At 55.6% G+C, this 21,962-nt stretch overlaps 1 protein-coding gene across 1 annotated transcript in view; it reads left to right on the top strand.

Annotated features, from left to right (window-relative positions):
• Positions 1-21,681, top strand: part of ATOH8 (atonal bHLH transcription factor 8) — a 30,653-nt gene extending 8,972 nt beyond the window's left edge. The window contains exons 2-3 of the mRNA XM_032880646.1: positions 859-1,050; positions 20,795-21,681. Coding sequence (XP_032736537.1) covers positions 859-1,050; positions 20,795-20,800 — 198 coding nt within the window. The 3' untranslated portion in view covers positions 20,801-21,681. The remainder of the gene's footprint in view (positions 1-858; positions 1,051-20,794) is intronic.
• The last annotated feature ends 281 nt before the right edge of the window (positions 21,682-21,962 follow it).

The following is a 21,962-nucleotide window of genomic DNA, read 5'->3' as shown; positions in this document are numbered from 1 at the left end:
TCAGCACAGTCTTCGTTGCTTTTTGCTTGTGCGGTTCCAGCACCGGCGGACGGTGTTAGAAAGTTAGATGCTTTGTCTCTTCACCCCGTACAAACCCCTGTGCAAATTAGTGAGCAGACGTCTGCTTGGCGATGAGTCACTGACAAGCACGTCAAGTCTGGTTGCGGCTGTAAATATTTATTATGCACCTGTTGCCTGCCCAGCAGCACCTGCAAGTCCAGAGGGCGTAAAGAAAAAGAGAAAAGAAAAAGGAAGGCCCTCCCGGCTAAGCACGGGCACTTTCCTTCCTGTATGTCCCCAGAGTCCTGGGTCCCTAACTCTGTTATGACACTAACATCTCTCTCAAGTGTGAGTTCTCTGAAGTCAGGAAGCAAGTTATTATTCAGAGTGGGACCCGCGAGTGTCTGACAAAACAAGGTCCGCTGACTGAGTGGGTGGGTGGTCGGAGTATCAGAGCCAAAAGAGAGGAAGCATGTCAGTTTTGTCAGAGAGACTCTCTCTTAGGGACTGTGGGGGACGGAGCTCTGTCAGCGTGGGACCTTACATGCTTCATTCCTGTTGCCCCGTGGGTGTGAGATGAGCCACTGTTTCTTCCCCTGCAACGGTGGGAACGCGGGTGTCTCCTGGAGATTGTGAGTGGACGAGTTGAGATGCGTGCAGGCACACAGTGGGTACTGAGAACAGAAAATAAAAGCCAGGTCAAAGGATTCAACAGGCCATCTTTGCTGCCCGGGGGTCCCCTCTCGGGCAGCGGGACGTCATTGTGAGTGGCCCCATCTGCCTGGCCAGGGCCCAGAGCCCCACCTCCCCCCCCACCCCCCCGCCAGCAGCCCCTCCTGACACCTTCTCAACCCCCAGGTGCCGTGTTACTCCTACGGGCAGAAGCTGTCCAAACTGGCCATCCTGAGAATCGCCTGTAACTACATCCTGTCCCTGGCGCGGCTGGCAGACCTCGACTACAGCGCCGACCACAGCAACCTCAGCTTCTCCGAGTGCGTGCAGCGCTGCACCCGCACCCTGCAAGCCGAGGGACGTGCCAAGAAGCGCAAGGTACATGCCAGCAGCCACTCAGCAGCCTCCCGAGTGGGGTGGGAGAGGTGGGAGCGGAAGTTGGGCATTCTGCTCTCAACCAGGCTTCTGATGGGGCCAGCAAGGTCAGCCTCCTGGAGGTTTGCTGGGGGTCGCTCCCTGGGATTACAGGGGTGACCCTACTCCTGGTCATGGGGTTGTCGGGTACCTTGCACAGTCACCCCGGGCCTCTGGGTCTGGGTGTGCTCCCTTCATGGGGAAGGTTGTAGGTCTGGAGCTCTTTTCTGGTTTTCCGTGCTCTGGTGCTGATGTGCCCAGGCGGCCCCTGATAGGTGTTGTATCAGAATGAGCCAGACTAAGCTCCCCTGAGCCGGGTCACAGGACTGGAGAGCTCTTCAGCACGTTTGGGAGTATGACTTGGCCTGGGGATTGCCTGCGGCCATGCATTAAGGCGAGTGACGTTTGTAATTCATTCTTTCATTCTGGAGAGATTTGCTGATCCCCAGCCCTGTACCAAGCATGCCAGACAGGACTATAAAGGTGACAAATGTGGTCCCAGGGCCCATGAAGCTCACAGGATGGTCGGAGTCATTCTTCTGTCAGTGGATACGGGTGGCAGAGTATGACAGGGTAGTCTCGGAGGTCTGGGCTAAGGGCGGTGGAAGGCCAGGTGGAGGAGGGAGAGCTTACTTCTGCTGCCCAAGGGGGTTTGAAAGTGCATCTTAGGGTAAGAGGTCTTTGATCTGGGCCCAGAAGGACAACCAGGAAGTCACTGGGAAGATGAAGCAGGGCCTAGCATCGAGACAGAGGAACCAGCCTGCACGTAGCTCAATGTGTTTGGAGAAGGATGTGCGGGAGGAAGGGTGGTGGGCCCGGCTATGGCCCCTGAATGGCCTGTGCTCCCCTGCCTTTCCATTTGGGGGTCCGTGCCAGGTAGTACTGAGTAAGGCTTACGGCAACCCTCTGGATCTCTGTTCCAGGGGAAGAGACACAGAGGGTGTGTCCACGAGGTGGATGGAGGCTGGGGGAGATGGCTGCCCCCCTGGCCATCCAGGGCTGGAGAGGGTGAGGGAGCCCAGTGACTGGCATCCTCCATCCTTCCTTCCTGGCCTGCCTCTCCCTCTCATCCCTGACATTACCCGCCTAGCCCCCCCCCCCCCCGCCAGCAGGCTCTCTCTGGGTTCCCCAGGTTTCCCAGAGACCTCTGGGCCCAGAGCCAGGAAGGCCTCCCCATGGACCGTCCTGCCTCCGCCAGGGAGGGCCCCACTCTGTCCCCGCTGCCAGCCAGCCACTGCCGCTACTGCGGTAATTGTACGTTGCATTCCTGGGAGTGATTTAACGTGGACCAATTAGATGAAATCCTCATCAAGTGGGTGAGAGAGGAAGCGCCACTGGCTGCTGGCAGGACCGCTTTCCTCTGGAAAGTGACACGGGTAAATTAAGGGCGTGATTGATGGCTCCGTGCAGGGCTCTGTGACAAAGGAGGTTTGTAAACTCTGGGTGAACTTCCCGTGGCATTGGGGCAGCCCGGAGGTGTGGATGGGCAGGGTGGGCAGGCGCCCGTTTGCTCCAAATCCACCTCTCATCCCCTTCCCCACCACCCCCCGCGTGTCCCCCACTCACACACCAAGACGGGAGGGCCGGCCCTTCCCTTCCCTGTTCCTTGATTGGAGTCCTGGCTGCGGAGGATGGGAGGGGAGCGGGGTGAAGATGCCAAACGGAGATGAGCTCATGGCTTCCCCTCAAATCCCCTCAGATCTGAGACACATTAGAGACCATTGTGTCCAACCCCCCATCGCCCTGATTGGGAGAGTGAGGTGGCAGGTTGTGGTTTGTTGCTGATAAGTGGGTACCGTGGGAACCTCATCAGTGATTTCTCAGGCCCTTTCCAGCCTCCATGTCCAAGTGGAGGTTTTGCCTCACCTCAGAAGAGCAGGGGACTGCTGGTACCCTGCGTCCCCTCCTGCTGCGTGGTGGGCCCGGGGCTGCTCTCCCCCAGCAGCTGTGTCTGCAGTCAGCACTGCCGGGAGGACGTAGATGGCCAGGGTCCTGAGGTGCCAGGATATCCAAGGACCTGTCCCTCCCCAGCGTTCTGCTCTGGCTGGTGGGTGGGGCGGTTCACAGGGCCACCCCTGTTTCTGTGGCTTGTGTTTTCCTGCATGTCTGTCGCCATGCACGTAGGTGAGTCCTGAGGTGTCCTCAGGGAGGGTCTCCAGTGACCTGCCCAGTGGCCCTGAGTGGCTGGGGCAGGCCCCCGTTTTGTTCATCGGAATCAGGGGGGCTGGTGCCCCTGGAGATCCCCTGATGGTTCATTCATTCAGTGTTTATTGAGCATGTGGAGTGAGCTCCGAACGGGGGACTTCACCCTCCGCAGTCCCTGTAGAGGGATGGTTTAGGGGCTGAGATCAAGTCTCTGTCCCCCTCCCCCGTGGCCACTGCGGGTTTGGGGATAGGAGTGAGCCAGGCTTACATGCTAAAGAGAGAGGGAGAGAGAAGGCAAAGAAGGGAAGAAACTAGAGAACGCATGCCAGGGTAAGTGAGTGGCTCAGAGGAGGTCCTCTGTAAATGGCAGCTGTGATGATGGTGACCCTCACCAGCTCGACCAATAGCAATTTCAGCCATTCCCCTCAATGGCACCCTCACAGTGAATGTGAACCCAAGAGGCCGGGTGACCCTTTCTTGGGATACCTCCATGAGAGACAGCGCACAGTGTCCTCTAAGATCCCTTGTATCTCTAATGAGCTGCCTTGACACCCCCCACCCCCGCAAACCTGTGTTAGGAATGGGATATAAAGTGAATTCCCCCCGCCCCCGTCAGGCCCCATCTCAGCCCTTCCCTGGCAGGGCTGGAGACCCTTGACCAGTGGGTCCTCTGTCTCTGGGCCTCCCAGGGCACAACTTTGAGGGCTCAGAGCCTCGTTAGGGAGCCAGGTCGTGCAGGGAGGCCCATGTCAGAGGCCGCCCAGCCCAGGGATGGGGGCAGGGGCAGGGGCGGGGGGAGGTGCGGGGGGAGTGGATGGGCCCTGGAGAGCTCAGTTCTGACTCTGCTGTAGCTGAGATAATGCACGCTAAGCACCTGGCTCTGGGCCATGTTTCTGCAGCTCCTGTTTTTAAAGCAGCAACTCCCGGGAGCTTCGGAGGAGGAGGAGGAGAAAGAGGAAGAACAGCAGGACTGTTTCACACCTGGGCTGGGGGGGCCTTGCCAGACCTGCAGAATAGCAAGGGACCGGTCTCCCACAATCCGGGGTGCTCCTTTCCAGCCACTTTAACCCCTGGAGTACTAACCAGAGGAAAATAACGGCTACTGACATTGACAGCATAGTTTCGACCCTGGTGCTAGATGGCCAGCAGCAAGTCCCTGCCTTCGGGTTGCGTGCAGGCCATTTGGAGACGGGGAGAGAAAAAAAATGTCCTGATGCACTGAGTGAAGGGCTCTTCCGGAAGCCTGGGTGGTGACTGGGCACCCCCCGGGGCTGTGCCGGCTGGGGGGTGGGGCTGGCTCTTCGAGGCTTGGTGGCTGGACCTGGTGGTTCCTGCTGTGTATGTGGACCATGCCCAAGCCCCAGAGCACAGGAGGCAGAGTTTCAAGGGCTCCTGCTCTGGCTGGATCTGTGTGCAGGGCCTTCTGTGTCCCCAGAGTGTCCACTGAGGGGCACTGTCCTGGCTCTGCCCCCACCCACATGTCCATGGTCACCCCTGCTGGGGCCTCCGTGTCCACTTCTGTAAGGTGGCTTACAGAACCTTACAGGCCCTTTGGGGTCGGGCTTTTCCTGTTTAATGACTGTCCGAATGACCAAACGCGTCGCTCTTACTTTCCCTGTGCCCCGCCGGGTGTTTCACACAGACCTGAGAGTTGCTCCCAGAGACTGCTGGGACCCCCAAGCAGTGCGTCCCAAGAACACTGATGATACCTGAGCTTCTCAGAGCCTGGATTACATGCTGGGCATGGAGCTTAGGTCTTGTGATGGATTGCCTTGTGACTTCCCGCCAAGTCTGCGAGGTGGGCATCAGGGCTGTCCCATTGTCCAGATAACAAAGCTGAGGTTCAGAGGCCTGAGGAGCTTGACCAAGGTCACTTAGCCGGTGAGAGAGGCATGCGGGGGGGCCTGCCCTTCCCTGTCCTGCCTCCCACATGGACATGGGTGCATGAGAAGAGGTTCTCTTTCCACATCCTCCTGGCGAAGTTACTGAGTTAAATACCATTTGCCTTCAAAGCCCACAGAGTCCATCTATGCTGGGATAAAAGGGGGGTGGGTGGGAAACCACCATCAAATTCCCTTCTAGTCATAAAAATGGATGCAATTTATTTTTTCTGGCATGCCAATTACAGAGACGTTTGTCACCAGCTGTTTGCTCTAACACAGAGTGTTCTCTCAGCTGCCGCTTCTCCTCTCACATTTGACATCATTAGTCCACAAGTCTGGCAGGGACTGGGCTGGAGAGATCATTAGCTGGGGAGCCTCACAGGTGAGCTCAGAGCCAGCTCTCCCCAGAAGGCAGAACTCGGCCCTCTGGAGTTCCGCAGTGGTTCCCGGGTAGGGTAGAGGTGAGGTGCTGCTTTCCTCTCTCCTCTCACACTCTCTTCACCGCGCTCCTGTCCCCTTCTCCAAATTGCACCCCTCCTGACATGCACTCACAGATCCCTCCCTTCTCTCCACAGCAAGGAAGAATCAGAGCCACAGAGCATGGGAAGCCCCCTCTGATTTGCTAACGTATCACCCTTTGGGATCCAAAGACCCTTCAGAGAACCCTTTCCCTCCAGAGCACCCCTTTGAGCCAGGGTGGTCCTCTGGAAATCCCTGCATAGGCTCAGTGACCCTTAGTCCAGGACACTGGAAAAAGGGTGTCTGTGTAGTTGCGGGTTGAGTTGAACCCTACCATTCCTGCAATTCTCCATGGTGCTGGCATTTAACTCTAAGGCACATGAAAGCATGACAAGCAAGACTGTGAAGTAGGAGAAGTAGAGAGCTTTGGAGCCAGAGACCTGGGTTTGAGTCCTGACACTGGCACTTTGTGGCTGTGTGACCTTGGGCATGTCACTTAACCTCTCTGATCCCAACCCCCAATCCTCTCTCATCTGTAAAGTGAGAACCCACATGCCTTCCTTGCCACCTTGCTGGAAGGATTAAATGAGGTCCCATGTGAGAAAGGGCTGGCATTTTCTCAGTGAGTGCCAGAGAGGAAATCTCAGGAATTCACAGCAATAAGGTAACAACTTCCTGTGGAACCCCATGAAGGAGTATCTCAGGGATGAGGCCATGCCATGGGTGCTGAATGACTGATCAACAAAAAGGCAGATAAGGATAAATAGCTCCGAATGGGGAATCCGTCCCTCTCTAGCACTTCAGCCCACAGCCCTGGTCCTGGACCCATAACGGGAGGTGAGCGTGCAGCCCACCCAGAAATTCCCAGGCTTTCGAAGTTCGTGGATTCATAACCACAAAACATGCCCAGTGTTCGGTTGCGCACGCTAATAATTCTGACAAACTGTCGCCAAGAGTCGTGTCAACCACGTGCTTAAGTGCCCACTGCTTGCCAGACTCCCACGTATGTCATCTGTACCTCACGTTTCACTGACCCTGCAAGTGAGGACCACTTCTCCCGTTGCACAGAGGGGAAACTGAGGCCAAGGGGGGTCGTGTGCCCAGGGCCATGTGCCTAACAAGCAGTGGAGCCGGTTCAGGCCCATGTCTCTTGGGTCCCAAAGCCCCCTGCTCTTCAACCTTGGAGGCCTGCCGGGCCCTCGTGCTCGCACGCTGCCCAGCGGGGTGGCCCGCACCCGGAGGCCCCCCGCAAATAGCGGGATGGCGCGTCTCACCCGGAGCAGTGGCTCTTATGTAAGCAGCCGGGGCAGCAGCACGTGGAGGCTCCATTTAGCTGTAGGGAGCCAAGAGCCGCTGGCGGTGGCATGGGGGGTGGCGCCGGGTGGGGTGGGCCCGGGGTGTCGTCGGCCCCGAGCGCCCCCAGCGCTGCACTGCCGGCAAGGCCTGACACCGGGTTAAGTCGCCTGGCGGCCTCTGGCTGCAGCTGGGAGCACGCCTGGTTCCCATTCGGGGCGCTGTGGTTTTGATTAGCTGTTCTGCGAGGCAGGCCTGGTGGCGAGTACATGGGAGATCCGCGGGAACAGAGGGTCCCCCGCCCGGCCGCCGCGGCCCCCCCTCCTGGCAGCCCCAGACTCCAGATGTTCCGAGCGCTCGCTGGGAAGGCCTGCTGGCGCCACGGAGGGCAGAGGGCAGGGAAAGCACGCGAGCTGGAAGCCCAAGCACTCAGTCACCGCGGGCCCTGGCCGCCCGCCCAGCCCGCTGCTGGCACATTCCCCAGCTCTCCCCTGGCCATCTGTTCCCAAAAAACCCTTTCAGAGCCTCATCATCACTCAGGATACAACAGCGCGAGCAGCTGGTTTGGAGGCAGAAGGGAAAACCGTGCAAAAGGTCCTTTGTGAGAGAGGAAACTCACTTATGAATAACAGGGCTGGACACTGTAAAAGTTGGCGGCTGGGATCCTTGTTTCTCAGGCGCCGCTGTTTTCTCTGGACTTTTTATCTCTGGTTTTTATTTTGTTTCCCCTTGTTTTCTTTTTATGTTGTTTCTTCCTCCTCTTACACCCCGTGTGACTTTTCTTCCTCCTCGAAGGTGCCCGAGGACTGTCTAATTGGTTCTCCTGGATGCTGCCAGATTCTCTTCCTTCTCGAAACTGTTAAAGTCGGGGATCGTTGGAAGGGACTGTTTTTGTAAAACCTCGGCTGGAGGGGACAGACGGGAAGGTGCCTGGGAGGGCACGCTGTGGGCAGGGCCCAGGCCGTCAGGGTTCAGGTCTTGGACAAGAGGCTCAGAGACGCCAATAGCATTGGGACCAGTGGGGGGAAGACAGAGATGACGCTGAGACCCCTGTCAGCTCCTCGGAGAGCAACACGGAGGTGCTTGGGGAACACAGTGACGTTAATAAACACCCTTGTGCTCGGGCCTCTCGGCTGATTGCACTATGACATGAAGCCTTTTTTAAGAACTGGCTGTCTCTGCCAGGAAGCTTCTGGGAGATGTCTGCCTGGAATCTGGGCACCTCCTGGGAACAGTCACCGGGTGGCCTGTCCGGAGCCCGTGGGGTGTTGGGGCAGGGCTGGCAGCTGGGACACCAGCATCAGAGAGGAAGGGAGATGGCAAGGTGTGGCCTGCCTTCCTCACACCCCCTGGAGCCCAGATGAGGAGCTGAGAGTCAGGCAGGGGGATGCCAAGTGAAGGTGGGAAAAGGGATGCCTCCTAAGTGTCAGAGGCTGGTGATTTCATGGCGGGGGAGGTATGTCAAGGCCAGGGGACTGGGGCTCTTCGCTTTCCTTTCTCAATTCCCTGCACCCCTTTTCTACTGCCCCCCATCCCAACAGACCCAGAAGCTCTGGAGCCCCTCACAGCCTCAGTGGGGAAAGCCTGATGTCCCGTGTGGGGGGCTGGCTTCTTGCAGCCCAAGGCCTCGGGAGTTGGAGGGCGTCTCTGTGTCTCATCTGCATTGTACCCAGGCCCCTGCTCTTCCTTCCTTTGCCCTCCTTTCTCCGCTCCTTCCTTCCCCATTTTAGCTGGAGAGAGGCAGCTCCGGAAGGACCAAATATTTATGTTGATGGCAGTTTCAGGGCCATTAATCTCACCATCTGAAGGGTTCAGAGAGGGTTGAGATCTACCCTCCTGCTTGGTCTCCACGAGCAGGTGTCTGGGTCTGGACTCTGAATCTCACCTCAGCTCTGCCCTGGGGTTGTGTGACCAGCAGACTTGCTCACGTGTCCTATCTGGATCACACCTAGCCTGCCTCCCGGACCTGCTCAGGGATGGAGGCACAAAGTATGCGAAATTGTTTTGTCCAAGTCCCTCCTTCTTCCCCTGTCTTCTGCCTGAGAAATGGGCTTTGTGGGGCCAAAGATGAGGAGAGCCTGGGCAAGGAGGAGCAACCACTGGCCCAGGCCCTTGGTTGTACTGTGGAGTCAGCCCAATGACCAGAATTTGTTTTCCAGCCTGAGGCCTCCAGAGGACAAGGGAGGCAGGGGGAGGACAAGCTTTCCCACTGCCTGGCCCTGAGCCCCTGGACCCAGCACAGTGGGAGGCCTGGATGAGAGGGGTGTCAGCAGGCCCCAGTTCTTCCCTTGCCTGGGAGCTCATTATCCCCTTTCCACCTGCCCTAGCAGACCAGAAAGCTGGTTCTAGGGGAAAATATTAATCCCTGCTTTCCTTGAGCTCCTAGTAAAAATATTTCTGGAGGGAGAAGTAGGAAGCCACTCCTTCCTTCAAGACCCTCCTGCTCTCTGCCCAGAATTCACAGCCACCTGGGACCTGGCCCAGCTGCCCAGCTGCTCAGTCGGGCCCCACCTGAGCTCCTCCTAGCCGCTCAGCCACAATCCAGGTCTGACCGCCTCGTTCCCTGCTCAGGACCCCCAGGGGCTCCCCACAGGCCAAGAGTAGAGGCCACACCCCTCCCCCAAGTGACCTGGCTCCAGCCGGTCACTCCCTGTGTCCCAATTTACACTCTAGCAACAAGGAACTCCTCGCCCAAAGGGGTTATTTTTGGCCTCTGCGCTCATGTTGTCCCTTCTGCCTGGAATGCCCTTTTCCCCTGTCTGTCTGACTAACTCCTGCCCATTCTGGAAGGCTCCGTTCCTCCTGGAAGCCCTCCCTGACCCCTACCCAGCCTCCTGCTCAGGGCCTCATAGTGGCCACTCGGCGACCTTTACCACAGGGGTGTGTATAGTCCGTTTCAGGAGCGCGTCCTGTGATATGCTGTGAAGTAATGATATAAATGTTCTGTGATGGGATCTGCCAGAGCTCGTGTTACGTCATTACCTTATACTTTTAGCTGGTACGTTATATGATATATTACATTATATTGTAACCCCCGTGCTACATTACATCATACAGTTTTTGTAGTGCCTGCTTCTCTAGCCAGACTGGGTGCCCTTTCGTTTTTGAGCCCCAGCTTCTGGCACACAGTAGGCCCCCAAATAATGACGCACCATTCCTTCAACTAAAATCTGCACAGTGGGGGCTGTATCTTCCTATGCTGAAGGCAGAGACTCTAGGGAAGAATAAACTAGGAGCCTCAGGACACAACAGGGAAATGCCCCCATGTTCCCTTACGTCCTTGTTCCCTTGAATCATTGAATAAAGCTTTGCAATGCAGATCACAGAACCCCCCCAAGCAGCAGCTTAAACTAAATAGGGGCTCCTGTTTCTCAGGAAAGCTGAAGGGAGACAAATGTTTCCGGGGCTCCAAGGCTTCTTTTGGTGTTTGCCTCCTGACTGCATAGTGGCTGCCACTGCACCGAGCACTTCATCCTTATGCTGCATCCAAACGCAGGACAGGGACCTTGCTGGAAAGAGCATTTCTCCTCCTCACTTCAGTTGCCCTGTCCAGACATCCCCTACCTGCCCTGGAAGAAGGGACACTCCCCCTGAAACAGAAAAACAATGGGATCTCTATGCTGGGAGTGCAGTAGGCTTAAACAGCCGCATGGCTCCTCCCTGGAGAATTGACCGTTTTGTGACAGTGGTTTTCTTCTTGGTGGGACTGACCAGCATCACCACATTAACTGCAGACTCTTTACCATGGCTCCATGAAATCAGTGCCAGTACCTCCATTTTCGGCTGCCTGCACTGAGGTTCAAAGGAGCTAGAGGGTCAGGCCAGGCCACTAGTGATCTTGAACTTCTCTGCACGGTGCTTTACAGTTTGCAGAGCCCTCTCATGCCCCTTTTTCACTTGACTCCTACAGCAGCCGCCCAGGATGCATGTTTCTAACCATGGCAGGTAGATGGGGAGGCTGGGACGCTGCGGTGAAGTCCCCCAGCTCACACAGCTGGGCAGGCCGGGCGGGGTGAGGCCGGCTCCTCACCCTGGGACACAAGTGCTTCTGAATCTAGACCATCTCTGTCCTCTGCCCCCAGGGTGGGAGTGTGAACTGCACAGGGAGTCCACCCTGGAGGCGGGGACACGTGGATCTGAGAGTCAGCCCAGTCACGTCTCCCCACCCAGTGATTTAGAGAATGGTTACCGGACTGGGCTGCCCACCGAGGACTTGGTTCCATTGCACAGACAGGGGATACCCTGTTTGTCCCTCTTCTGGTGTGTGTGTGCGCACGCGTACATGTGCAAGTGTGTGTATATGCATGTGCATGCACGCGCACATGCACGGACATGCACACATGCACACAGGTGTCCTGGTGCATCTGTAGGCACTGTCTCTCAGGGTCTCATGGGGACCTCCCACATGGTGGGAGGCCCGCATTGCATTCCCATTCAGGGGGATAGCAGGTGAGGCTGAGAACCACCCGCCTGCTACGTGACCACCACGCTCCCCTGCCCTCACATCCCAGCCACCACGTGCACAGCATGTGGCTGGGCGGCCAGTGGGGTTATTCGCAAAAAATTGACCCACTTTGGCCCACCCACATCCTCTGCAGACATACAGTGATTCTTACTTGTTCTGTGTCTAGTTCCATAAGCAGAAGATGATCAAGGAAGCATCAGGGCCCCGCACATTTACAAGGAACACATACCTCAGAGTGTTTACTATGTACCAGGCGTTGTTCTGGGTGCCTGGTCACTTCGGAGAACAAAGCAAAGGCCCCACCCCTCGGAGTGCAGAGCTGCGGACACAAAGGCCACGCATAAAAGCTCATAGGAGAGCCCCAGGGGGGCCTTCTCCAGAGCCCACTGCCCTTCATCTGTGCCCACTTCTTACAAGCTTGATTCCCTGGAGTCTCAGATCGGAGCAGCTGAACAGAAATAACCAATTCAAGTGGGAGGCCAGCTCCTGGAGCAGGTGCAGGGACGGCGCCTGGAGTCACAGCCGGTGGCCTGATGGTGTGGGAAGAAACAGAAAAGCAGAAAGAACAATGCCAGACACTCTGGAGAGCCAAGAGGCTTGTGCCATGTCGCGCCTATGGGGGAGGGGGCCCCAGAAGCCTCAAGGACCTGGGGAGGCTTCTGTAGCCTGATGTTTCTGGGCTTGACCTTGGGTTGTCAAGAGGAAGCTAAAGTACATCCAGTAACATCTGACTGAGAATGCAGGGAAATGCATCAGTTATTGGGAAGGGACTTGTCCAAGCTGTTTGGCACAGAAAATGCGAGGCTTCCTTTCCCTAAGGAAATCTGCTCCTGGGGAAAGGCCAGTTCTAGGATGTCAGCTCGGGGAGGGCAGGCCTCCTGGTCTCCTGTGCTCACTGCTGGATCCCCAGTGCCTCAGAGGGAGCAGGCATGGTCTGAACACGTAGGAGAGAGTTGCTGAATGAGTGGGGGAAATGAAGCAGAGGGAAAGGAAGCAGAGAGAAAGGAAAGGTTTCCAGTTGTTGCCCACAGCATCGGACAGGTGGCTCCTTTGTGCCCAGTACTGAGTGGGACCCTGGCAGTCTGAGGTAGAGATACGGTCCTGCCTCGGGAAGCTAGCAGGCCAATGGCAGGGAGCCACAGACACACACCCGTGTGCCCTGACGTGGGGCTGCCCAGTGCCCAGCGCTTTGCCTTGCCACCATTGTGTTCCTGAATCTTCCCTACAACCTCGGGTAGTAGATCACTGTTACTACCATTTTATAGGTGAAGAAACAGAGGCACAGAGAGGTGAAGTAACTTGCTCAAAGTCACACAGCTGGTAGAATGGGGGAAGTCAGGATTCAAACAGAGGCTGTGGGAGGCACTCCTGCTGCAGGGCTGTGTTGCTTGTGAATAGGTGTGCGTGTGCACATGCGTGTGGGCAAAACATTCAATTCTCTTCCAGTCTTGGCCTGTCCCTGGCGCAGCTGGAAGTTACTTTTGGGTCGTCGCTGATGGATTGGGGGGGCAGTGGGTAAGGAGCCCTGATCAGAGATACCACCCTGTCTTGGCCTGGATCCCACGGTGCCTCCAGGATCTAGCTGTGAGGGACCCAGGGACGGTGAGAAAGGGTAAGGGAGGTGTTTTTCCCACCTTAAAACTGCATTTGCATAGTGTTTGTGGAAGTCATTTGATTTTGGGGTGCGGTCCAGGGACCTTATGACCACCCATTATTTCCCGCACTGGTCCTGGGGGTCTCCTGGAGACGCACTGCGGTCTTTGCAAAGGCTTGCTGGCCAGCACTTGGGCGAGACTTGGCTTGTCTGCTCGGTGCCCAGTCACCCCAGCCGTCTGCCAGCTGTGGTAAGGACTGCCGAGGAGGGTACTGAGAATGCAGAGGCGTGGCAGCGGGGAGATCCCCAGCTGGGGAAGAAGCAGGACTGACAGGGATCTATTGACATGGCGGTTAGGTGTGAGTGTATGTGTGCAGTGTGTGTGGGAGTGGGGGGTGAGGGTCATGGGTCAGGGCCCACCTGGAAGTTGCCAGGGATCAGGGCCATCCTCACCTGGCTGGGCCACCTGTCTATCCAGCTGTCTGCTCCCCTCTAGTCTGAGTGCCTCCTCTGGTTGTGGGGGCAAGGTCATGGGCTCCTTGGGCTCCTGGGGTCTGGAAGAGCAGTGTGCAGCCAAGTAGAATTGGCTGGACAGCGTCGCAGAATGGGAAGCAGATGGGAAGCTGCAGCAGCTGGGCCTCAGGCCATCTCTCGGGCCAGCTCGACCCTCACAGTGCCCTGTGCTTTGGGCCGGGTGGGGTGGGGGCCAAGAAAGACAGATAGGCTGACGGATGGGGAGAGATAAACAAAGGAGAGGCCAAGAGAGAGTTGGCACAGAGACACACAGGCGAAACGTGGAGAGAGAAACCGAGAGACTGGCAGCTAGAGAGAGTGGCCTGGAGCCCAAGAAGGCGTCAGCATGGCGGGGGCTGTGGGTCTCGCTGGCCGTCCTTTGCAGGCTTAGTGGGGTCCTCATGGGCTCTGGCCCTGGCTCTGGGAGTGCCAGGCCTCCCAGTTCCAGCCACCTTTAGGCTCAAGGGACAAAGATTGAGATTTTCTTAAAACCCAGGAAGGTGGCAGCTAGGGGGATGGCTTGGGGACTTGCCAATCCCGCTTGCCAGCAAAGAAGCTGATCTCTCCAGAGGTCAAGGGGTCTGTCTGCCTTGCTGCCCTGCATCGTAGTGGGGTGACCTGGGGAAGCCAGAAAACTGTGCCAGACTCGATTTCCTCATCTGCAAAATGGGAGCAGCTACGGCCAACTCCCTGGGAGGGTGTAAAACAGCACACGCAAAGGAGTGGAGTGTGGCGCCTGGCACAAGGCCTGGCACGAGGCCACCCTGCAGCCTAGCAGGACAGGGGTGCTGAGGACAACATGACCTCTTCCTTCCCTCAGGAGCTCGTGCTGGGGGTGCTTGGGATGAGTGGGGGGATAATGGCCATCATACCACCAATAATTCGTGGCACAGAGGGATGTAGGGGTCCATATGAGGTGCGTTTGGAACACAGAGGAGAAGCACAGCTTTCTCAGCCTGCAGTGGAGATGGGATGTGGCGGGTTAAGAGACTGGACTCCAGTTAGCTCTGATTATCCCGGACTGGGGAGACAGCAGGGACCCGGCCAGGAAACCCCGCCCTCACTGGAGCTTATGGTCCAGGCGGTAAGCCATTAGGACAGTGTGGGGTACGTGGACAGCGCCCTCTCAGAGCTTGCCTGCACACCTGGGGCCTGGCTCCGCCTCTCACAGCTTAGCCCAGGACAGGCCCCAGGACTGCCAGCTCTCATCTTGGCATTGTCTGATGCGGTCGGTCATTCTTGCTTACTGGTAGGAAAGTGCTTCTGTATGTCATGGGCTGACTCAGGTTTGAATGGATCCACTGGCCTCAGGAAATGAGAGGCTTAGATTGCCAGACCCACCCATGCTCCCAGCCTGGGGGGCTGAGGCGTGCCGGACAGGGCAGCCCCTTAGCTGCGTGGACAGCTGTCTGCGCACTGCAGCCTGGAGCCCCTGGCAATCTCAGCCGCTCCTCTGGCAAGTAGCCAACACGACCACAACCGGGCACCTGACAGCATAGACCAGCCCCAGTGACTTTCAGCCTCACTCTGGAGTCACGGTATCAGCTGCCCCCCAGCTGGGACTCTGACCCCATGCCTGTCGCATGGCTGGCACCCAGTAGGGACCCAGTGTATCTTTGCTGAGTGAATGAATTCTCCCAATCCACGGTCCCCAGGAGGATTCTCCTGGCTCACGAGGGCCTCTGGCCCTAACTTTGCAACTCTTAGATGGCTGGGACCTCAGAGGGCCCTCCCAGCCCGGACACAGTGGGATCCTTGATTCACACCATGTTCCCGCCCTCGGAAAATAGCAGCCAACTCCAACTGCTCATAAATTTCCTGCCTGTCACCCCTGGCGCCCAGGCCAGGCAGGGCGGGAGGCGCTGGGGTGGGCTGGTCCATACCTGCTTCCAGTTCCCTGGGAAGTTGGGAGGCCAGAAGCCCGGGCCTGTGCTTGTGCCCAGAATAACCTCCGCAGCGCCTGGCCCATGGAGAAGATGGGAAAACACATGCGCAGAGGCGGACAGGCCGGAGCGTTAGAACACAAACCCCAGCTTCCCGTGCAGTTGGCACAGCCCGCTTCCACTTCCATAAAGTTCTATGTCGGTGTCAGAGGATATGTAAATAATAAACATTAAAAAAAAATAAGCCAGTGAATAAATAAATACCCAAGCAAATACCCCAAAAATACTCTATAGCTGTGTCTAAGCCTGAGAAAAGTAAAGGAACAGTAGTCACCCCATGTTCCCAGTGGGGAGATTGAGGTGACTAAAATTTTTCCTTCTGTTCACTCTTCTGTATTTTTTTCTAACCTTTCTATAATTAACATTATATAACTACCTACGTAATTTTTAAAAACTTAACTGCTTGACTGAGATGACGTCAGTTCACCCACTGGAAGTGTACAGCTGAGTGGTTTCTAGTATTTTCACTGCTATGTGCAGCCATCACCGCAGTGCGTTTTAGAACTTTCTTCTCAGGGGAGGAAGACAACCCCTATCCTTTAGTTCTCCCTTCCTACCCCACTGTCTTCCCTGTCCCCCCAGGGGCCGCTAGTCTGTGGGTTTCCCTGCTCTGGACACTTCATGTGAATGGAATCCTAGAACACGTGGCCTTTAGTGACTGGCTTCTTCCACTTAGCACACAGCTTTCCAGGTCCATCCATGTTCTGGCATGTGTTAGTACCTCCATCCTTGTTCTGGCCGAATAATATTCCCTTGTGTGGATACACCACATTTTGGTTACCCATTCATGAGGTGATGGACATGCCTTGCATAATTTTAGAAATTGTGCCTATTTTTTTTTAAATCCATCAAAAACAAGGTCAAGATGACAGTTGGTTCAATGTGACTATTTCTGATTACCTGAGACTTTTCAGAGTGTGATGCCTTTTTTATTTTATTTTATTTTATTTTTTAAAGATTTTATTTATTTATTTGACAGATCACAAGTAGGCAGAGAGGCAGGCAGAGAGAGGAGGAAGCAGGCTCCCGGCTGAGCAGAGAGCCCGACGCAGGGCTCAATCCCAGGACCCTGGGATCATGACCTGTGACGAAGGCAGAGGCCTTAACCCACTGAGCCACCCAGACGCCCCAAGTGATGCCTTTTCTAAGTTTTCAAACACCATCAAAGGAAGGACCCAGCTTTTTGCAGAGAGGTGAGCCAGCACTTTCCCATGGCTGCATGGTGTCCGAGGCCCTGCTGGGGGCACGGCTCCATTGTCTCATTGATTCTCCGCAACTGGCCTGGGAGGCAGGTACTATTACTGTGTTCACTTTAAAGATGGGGAAACTGAGGCATGGAGAGATTAAACCCACCTGCCCAGGGCCCCGCGGTCTGCTGACTCTGGGGCCACAGTGGACCCCAGTGTTCTGCATTTAGAACCAAACACAAACCCCCTTCCCAGCCCACATGTTAGTTACTGAGAAGTGAAAGCTAAAATAATACCTAATAGTGTGGGGGTTGAAAATGCATCTCTCGTGTACTCCCTGCTCATCTTCCATAGTTTTGTTTTAAAACAACATTTGAAATCTGACTGTTGTTTTTAGGAGAAACAAACAAACAAACAAAGCTGTCAGGATTTTCATTCCATTGGATCCTTTTCTGCATCTGGAAGGCTATCTCCAAACTGCTAAAATATTTAAAAAGGATAATTCTAAAATAGTTAAAAATGGTTAAGGAGGTAGAGTGGACTGAAAATGAATATGCAGATCATAAACTGAAAATGAATTTAAAAGGCAAAACCTTAGAAGGCAGATAGAGGAACGCCTAGGTGGCTCAGTGGGTCAAGCGTCTGACTTCGGCTCAAGTCATGATCTCAGGGTCCTGGGATCAAGCCCCACATCGGGCTCTCTGCTCAGTGGGGAGCCTGCTTTTCCCTCTCCCTCTGCTGCTCCCCCTGTTTGTGCTCTCTTGCTCTCTCTGTCAAATAAATAAATAAAATCTTAAAAAAAAAAAAAGAAGGCAGTTAGAGTCATTTTTTAAAAAGGCCCCTAAAATGGTAAAATTGTGCTGCTGTACACAGAAGTGATCGAGAGAGGAAGCCAGTCCTCATAAAGCCAGAGACAAACTTGGTAAGCGAAGGAGGTATCATTAGAAATAAAAAAAAAAAAAAAAAGGGAATTCAACAAAAGTGAAAAAGGTGCAGCATTGCTCCAGGATTCACAACAATTAACCCGACGTTTCCCTGAAGCACAGGCATATTTACAAAAATGCTAAGTTACATTTGAAACAGGAAACATATTCCGTGGTATATAAAAGCTATAGTAAATAAAATGCCCGTGACTGAAAATATTTATTTCCTGATTCAACAAATATTTATTGAGGTGCTCCTGTGTGTCTAGACTGTTCTAGGCTCTGGGGCTACATCAGCAAACAAAACAGACGGTGTCCCTGTCCTCGTGGAGCTGATGTTCTGACCACAAATGAATGGACAGATCAAAAGACGATTTCAAATTTGATGAACTCAACCGCTTTACCACACTGACCAAATCCCCTCCTTCACACTCAGCACGGCAGACCCGCAGAAAGAGACCTGAGAGGCCATCTTGTCTAGTCATGATCAAAGTTTATTTTCACATCAGACCCTGTTTAAAGGACATCTTCTATGGTAAGGGGCTAGGGTTTAGGGTGTCCTTCGGGCAGTGAGCCAAGAGCCTTTCCCAGCTGTACCCAGAGCCTTGGCCCAGAGGAAACACCCCCCCATAAAAAACCAGAGCTGGATGGGAGTCGAGAGGCCCTCTCAAGCTGTGTTTCTCACATGGGGTGACACAGGATGTTGCCCCTGGTTCCATGAGAAGGTGTCTGTGGTATGGTTGTCACAATGGGGAATATTTGCCAGCCCTCTCCTCTATATTTACAATTACCTGCCTGTAATTAAAACACACACACACACACCCCCTGCCCCTTCTGAAGGGGCATCCATGGGTTTGTCTCCTATCCCTCAAGCATAGCTGGTCTCTAGAAGAACTCTGAGGCTGGACCAACCTGCAGCCCCCACTGGACATTGGGGTTGGGATGCTGAGGTAGGAAAGAAGCAGATACTTGAAGTCCAGGGAAGGGCCACGGATCACCTCAAAGTGCAGTTGTGATCACAGGATCATATGAATTCAGCAGATAGTGGATAAATAAAGCCAGGCAAATTTCCTTACTGCAGGACTTTTCAGAGCCTTTAATATGCTAATATATGTAGTGACTTTCCAAGATGAGGCCTAGGTTTGTGGTGTTTCCCAGACTCATGGGATATACCTCACCCGTCTAGTATTCTACAAAGGACCCTTTGGGGGAAAGCACATGCCTATGTCTGTGTACTTGTACTTGCTGTATAAGTGAAGGAATTAAAGCACAGAGAGGGATGGTAAGTTCCCCAAGGTCACAAAGCTGTTTAATCTCAGAGGAGGTGCTGACACCGAAGACCCCATTGTATTCTTCCCACCCTGCCCCATTTGCCATAAGACTTCCTTGGATGGTTGGTGCGTATGCTGGGATTCCTGCGCAGAGGTGGGTGGTGGGAACCCAGGTCCAGCGTAGACACCAGGGAAAGGGTGGAATGGAGTCCTGAAGGTCAGGCTTTGGCGGGAGGAAACTGCTCCATTGCTCTTGGTTGCCCTTGGGCAGTGGTCATGGCTTCCGCAGGGTCCGAGAGCCAACAGAGGGCCTGGGACAGGGTCCCGGCGCCTTGATGGAGTGGCCAGTAAGACAGCTTGGGCGGCTGGCCGGGCCAGCTTTCTGCGCCTTTCCCCAGACCACAGGCAGCCCGGCCCGAAAGGGCCCGCCCAGGCAGTCAGCGCCCGGCTGACGCGGGCTGTAAATCACCCCTGGACCACAGACCCCGTGCCATCCCCATGGGTTTCCTTCCCGCCTCTTAATCCTCCTCCTCAGACGTGCGGTAACAGAAAGCAGATTCCTGCCGGGGCCAGCGCTGGACGTGGGTGCACGCAGCAGTGCTCCCTCCTCCCCTCTCCCCCTGCCTTTCTTCTGCCTGGCCTCTGCTAGCTGGGAGACCCCTCCCCTTGGACCCCCTGCCTCCAACCCTGCCCCCGCCTCGCCCCTGGGCCATGGGCCAAGCCCAGCGCCCCAGGCCTGCAAGGCTCCCCGAGGCTCCCCAGAGCCTGCGGTTGGCAGCCCCCCAGCCCTGTGGTTTGGCTGCGACCTGGCTCCCCAGGCCTGCAGTTCAGCCGGAGCAGCTTCTCTGCGCCCGAATAAACACCGCGGGTCCGGATTCAGATCCTGCTGTGGCCAGTTTCCTGTGCCACCGATGAGAGGGGGACACGAGCAAGGCCCCTGGTGGGGTGGAGGGGCCCCACAGATGTTTTACTTCAAAAACAAGCGTCTTAGCTGTGTTGTCGGGGATGGTTGCATGAGTCCTGCTATCATAGGAGCAGGCCGCGCCAGGGTAAAGCACCCCTGTTCCCCTGACCTGTTCTGGGAGGACGTGTCCTGACGGACCCATCCCTACCGCTCTGACCTCCCCCAAAACCTAAAGTCCCAGTGGTTCCTGTGACCTTTCTCCATCTCCTGCCCCTTCCTGATAGCAAGTCACACCCTGTGGTCCCCGTTCTCAGGAGCAAGAGCAAGGCCAGTGGCCAGAGGGAAGGTTCCAGCGGTCAGCACGGTGACGCCCTTACAGATGATCTAACCTAGTGGTTTCCAAACTGTGCTCCTTAGCACCCTGGGTTCTCAGAGCTGTCCCAGGCCTCACACTGGAGGGAATGTACCCTGCAACCCTCTCTCCCTGTGTCCCCCCTACCCCGCTGCTGCAGATACACCAGACCAGGTCTCTCTGTGTTCTGGGTTAGGCCTCCACAGTTCAGACCACATTTCTATGGCTTGAAAGCAAGTTTGGCAATTACTGAGCTGGTCCAGTGGTGTCATTTTCTAGATGAGGACACTGAGGCCCAGAGAAGTTAAGTGACCTCTCTCAGGTTCCCCCAGCGGGCGGGTCGTTGGGCCGCACCTCTAGCTGGCCCGGTGACTCAGGAACAGTGCTTTTGTCTGAACAGTGGAGGGAAGAGGAGCTGTGGACGGCCATCCCCATGGGGTGTGAGCTGGAGGGTTGTGCAATCAACACAGGTATCTCCGAGCTCCCTCGAGCCCCTGTAGCCTTTGCCCATTTCCCCAAACCGACAAAATCAGCAATGGCTCTAAAATGCAGTGTGGGCTCTGGGGGCAACGGGTCCTGGGTTCAGATGCTGGGTGCGTCCCTTATGGAGCCCGTCAAGATGCAGTCGCTTGCCGGGGCCAGAGGAGTCCCTCCTGGGGCAGCAAGGAGTAAATAAGAGGAGGGGCTGAAGGTGCCAGACCCTGCGACCAGTTGGCCTTTAAGAAACAGGAGTCAGCAGAGTAGGGTTTCTTCTGACTGTTGGTTGTTTCTTTCAGGAGTGACTGGTCCCAGGCTAGACCAAGGATGCTGCTGTGCGCCTTCTTTCTGGTCAAGCCTGAGGAGAAGGTGAGCTCTCCAAATCCAGCCTTGTCTTCTTCTCCAAGATACCACCAGATGCTCAGACCACTGCCTCTCAGGGTGGGGCAGGGGCACACCTGCCTCCCTCTCACCCTCCTGTCCCCCCTCGGCCACTCTGGTGACTCCGCACTTTGCCCTCTGCCTGGTGGGGAGGGGGAGAGCAAAGCCTTCCCCTTGCCCAGGGCTGCAGAAATTCATTGCCAAAGATTCCACAGAGACACTGAACAAATTGTGAGGACACCCCTCAATGAGAAGCCGCACCATTGCTCTATGACTTATGCTCCTCCTCTTGCCAAAGCCATCCCAAGCCAAAGATGAGTCAGCAATGATCCCACTGGAAACTCATGGAAGGGATGGACGTTTGGTGACCATTGGAAGGGCTCGACCCTCTGACCTGGAACTCTCTTTCTACACTGGGCCCTGAGCCGGCTGGGTACAAGATAAACTTTCTGGGGGTGGTGAGAGAGGGCTGGGGGCACTTGCATGGAGTGGGATATGAGATCCTGGCCCTCTTCTCGCCCTTGCACTGGCTGCCTAGGCCTCTGACCCTGATTCTCAGTGTTCCCTGGGCCCAGGCTCCTTGGGCCCTGAGCATCAAGGCAAAGGAGAAAGGGAGGAAAGAAGCAATATTGACCACCCTGTATTCCACCCCAGGGATTTGCCCCACCAAGGTCACCTAAAGTGTCTCTGTTGCCCAGCCAGGCCAGCCAGCCACGCCTTGCCTGTAGCTCTCACTCCTGGCTGGGAAAACAAGATGGTGCCCTGCACGAAGGCCAGTAGTCTTTTCCCAGTTATGCAGCAGGGAGCGGGGTGCAGAGGGGAGGAAGGGACCAGGGGAACGGGCCAGTAAGTTGGGGAGGGAGGAAGGTATGTTCAAAGCCAAGGCCTGTTCTTCCTTGTGCTCAAAAGGCCAAAGCTGTTCACATCTGTGCTCAACCATCTGCTTCAAATTGAAGTAAAAGCCCCAACATGTAAAGAAAACACTTGCTCGTGTTGAATGGACTCTGTGGGCAACCAGGACTGTGGCTGGTCAGTTGAGGGGCAGTTGTGGGGGAGGGGAGAGGCTGGTCTCGGCCTAGAGGTTGA

Source organism: Lontra canadensis, unplaced genomic scaffold (genome assembly GCF_010015895.1).
Source record: "Lontra canadensis isolate GAN:19392208 unplaced genomic scaffold, GSC_riverotter_1.0 scaffold71, whole genome shotgun sequence".
NCBI classification, from domain to species: Eukaryota; Metazoa; Chordata; class Mammalia; order Carnivora; family Mustelidae; genus Lontra; species Lontra canadensis.
This window is presented reverse-complemented; position numbering and strand designations above follow the sequence as displayed.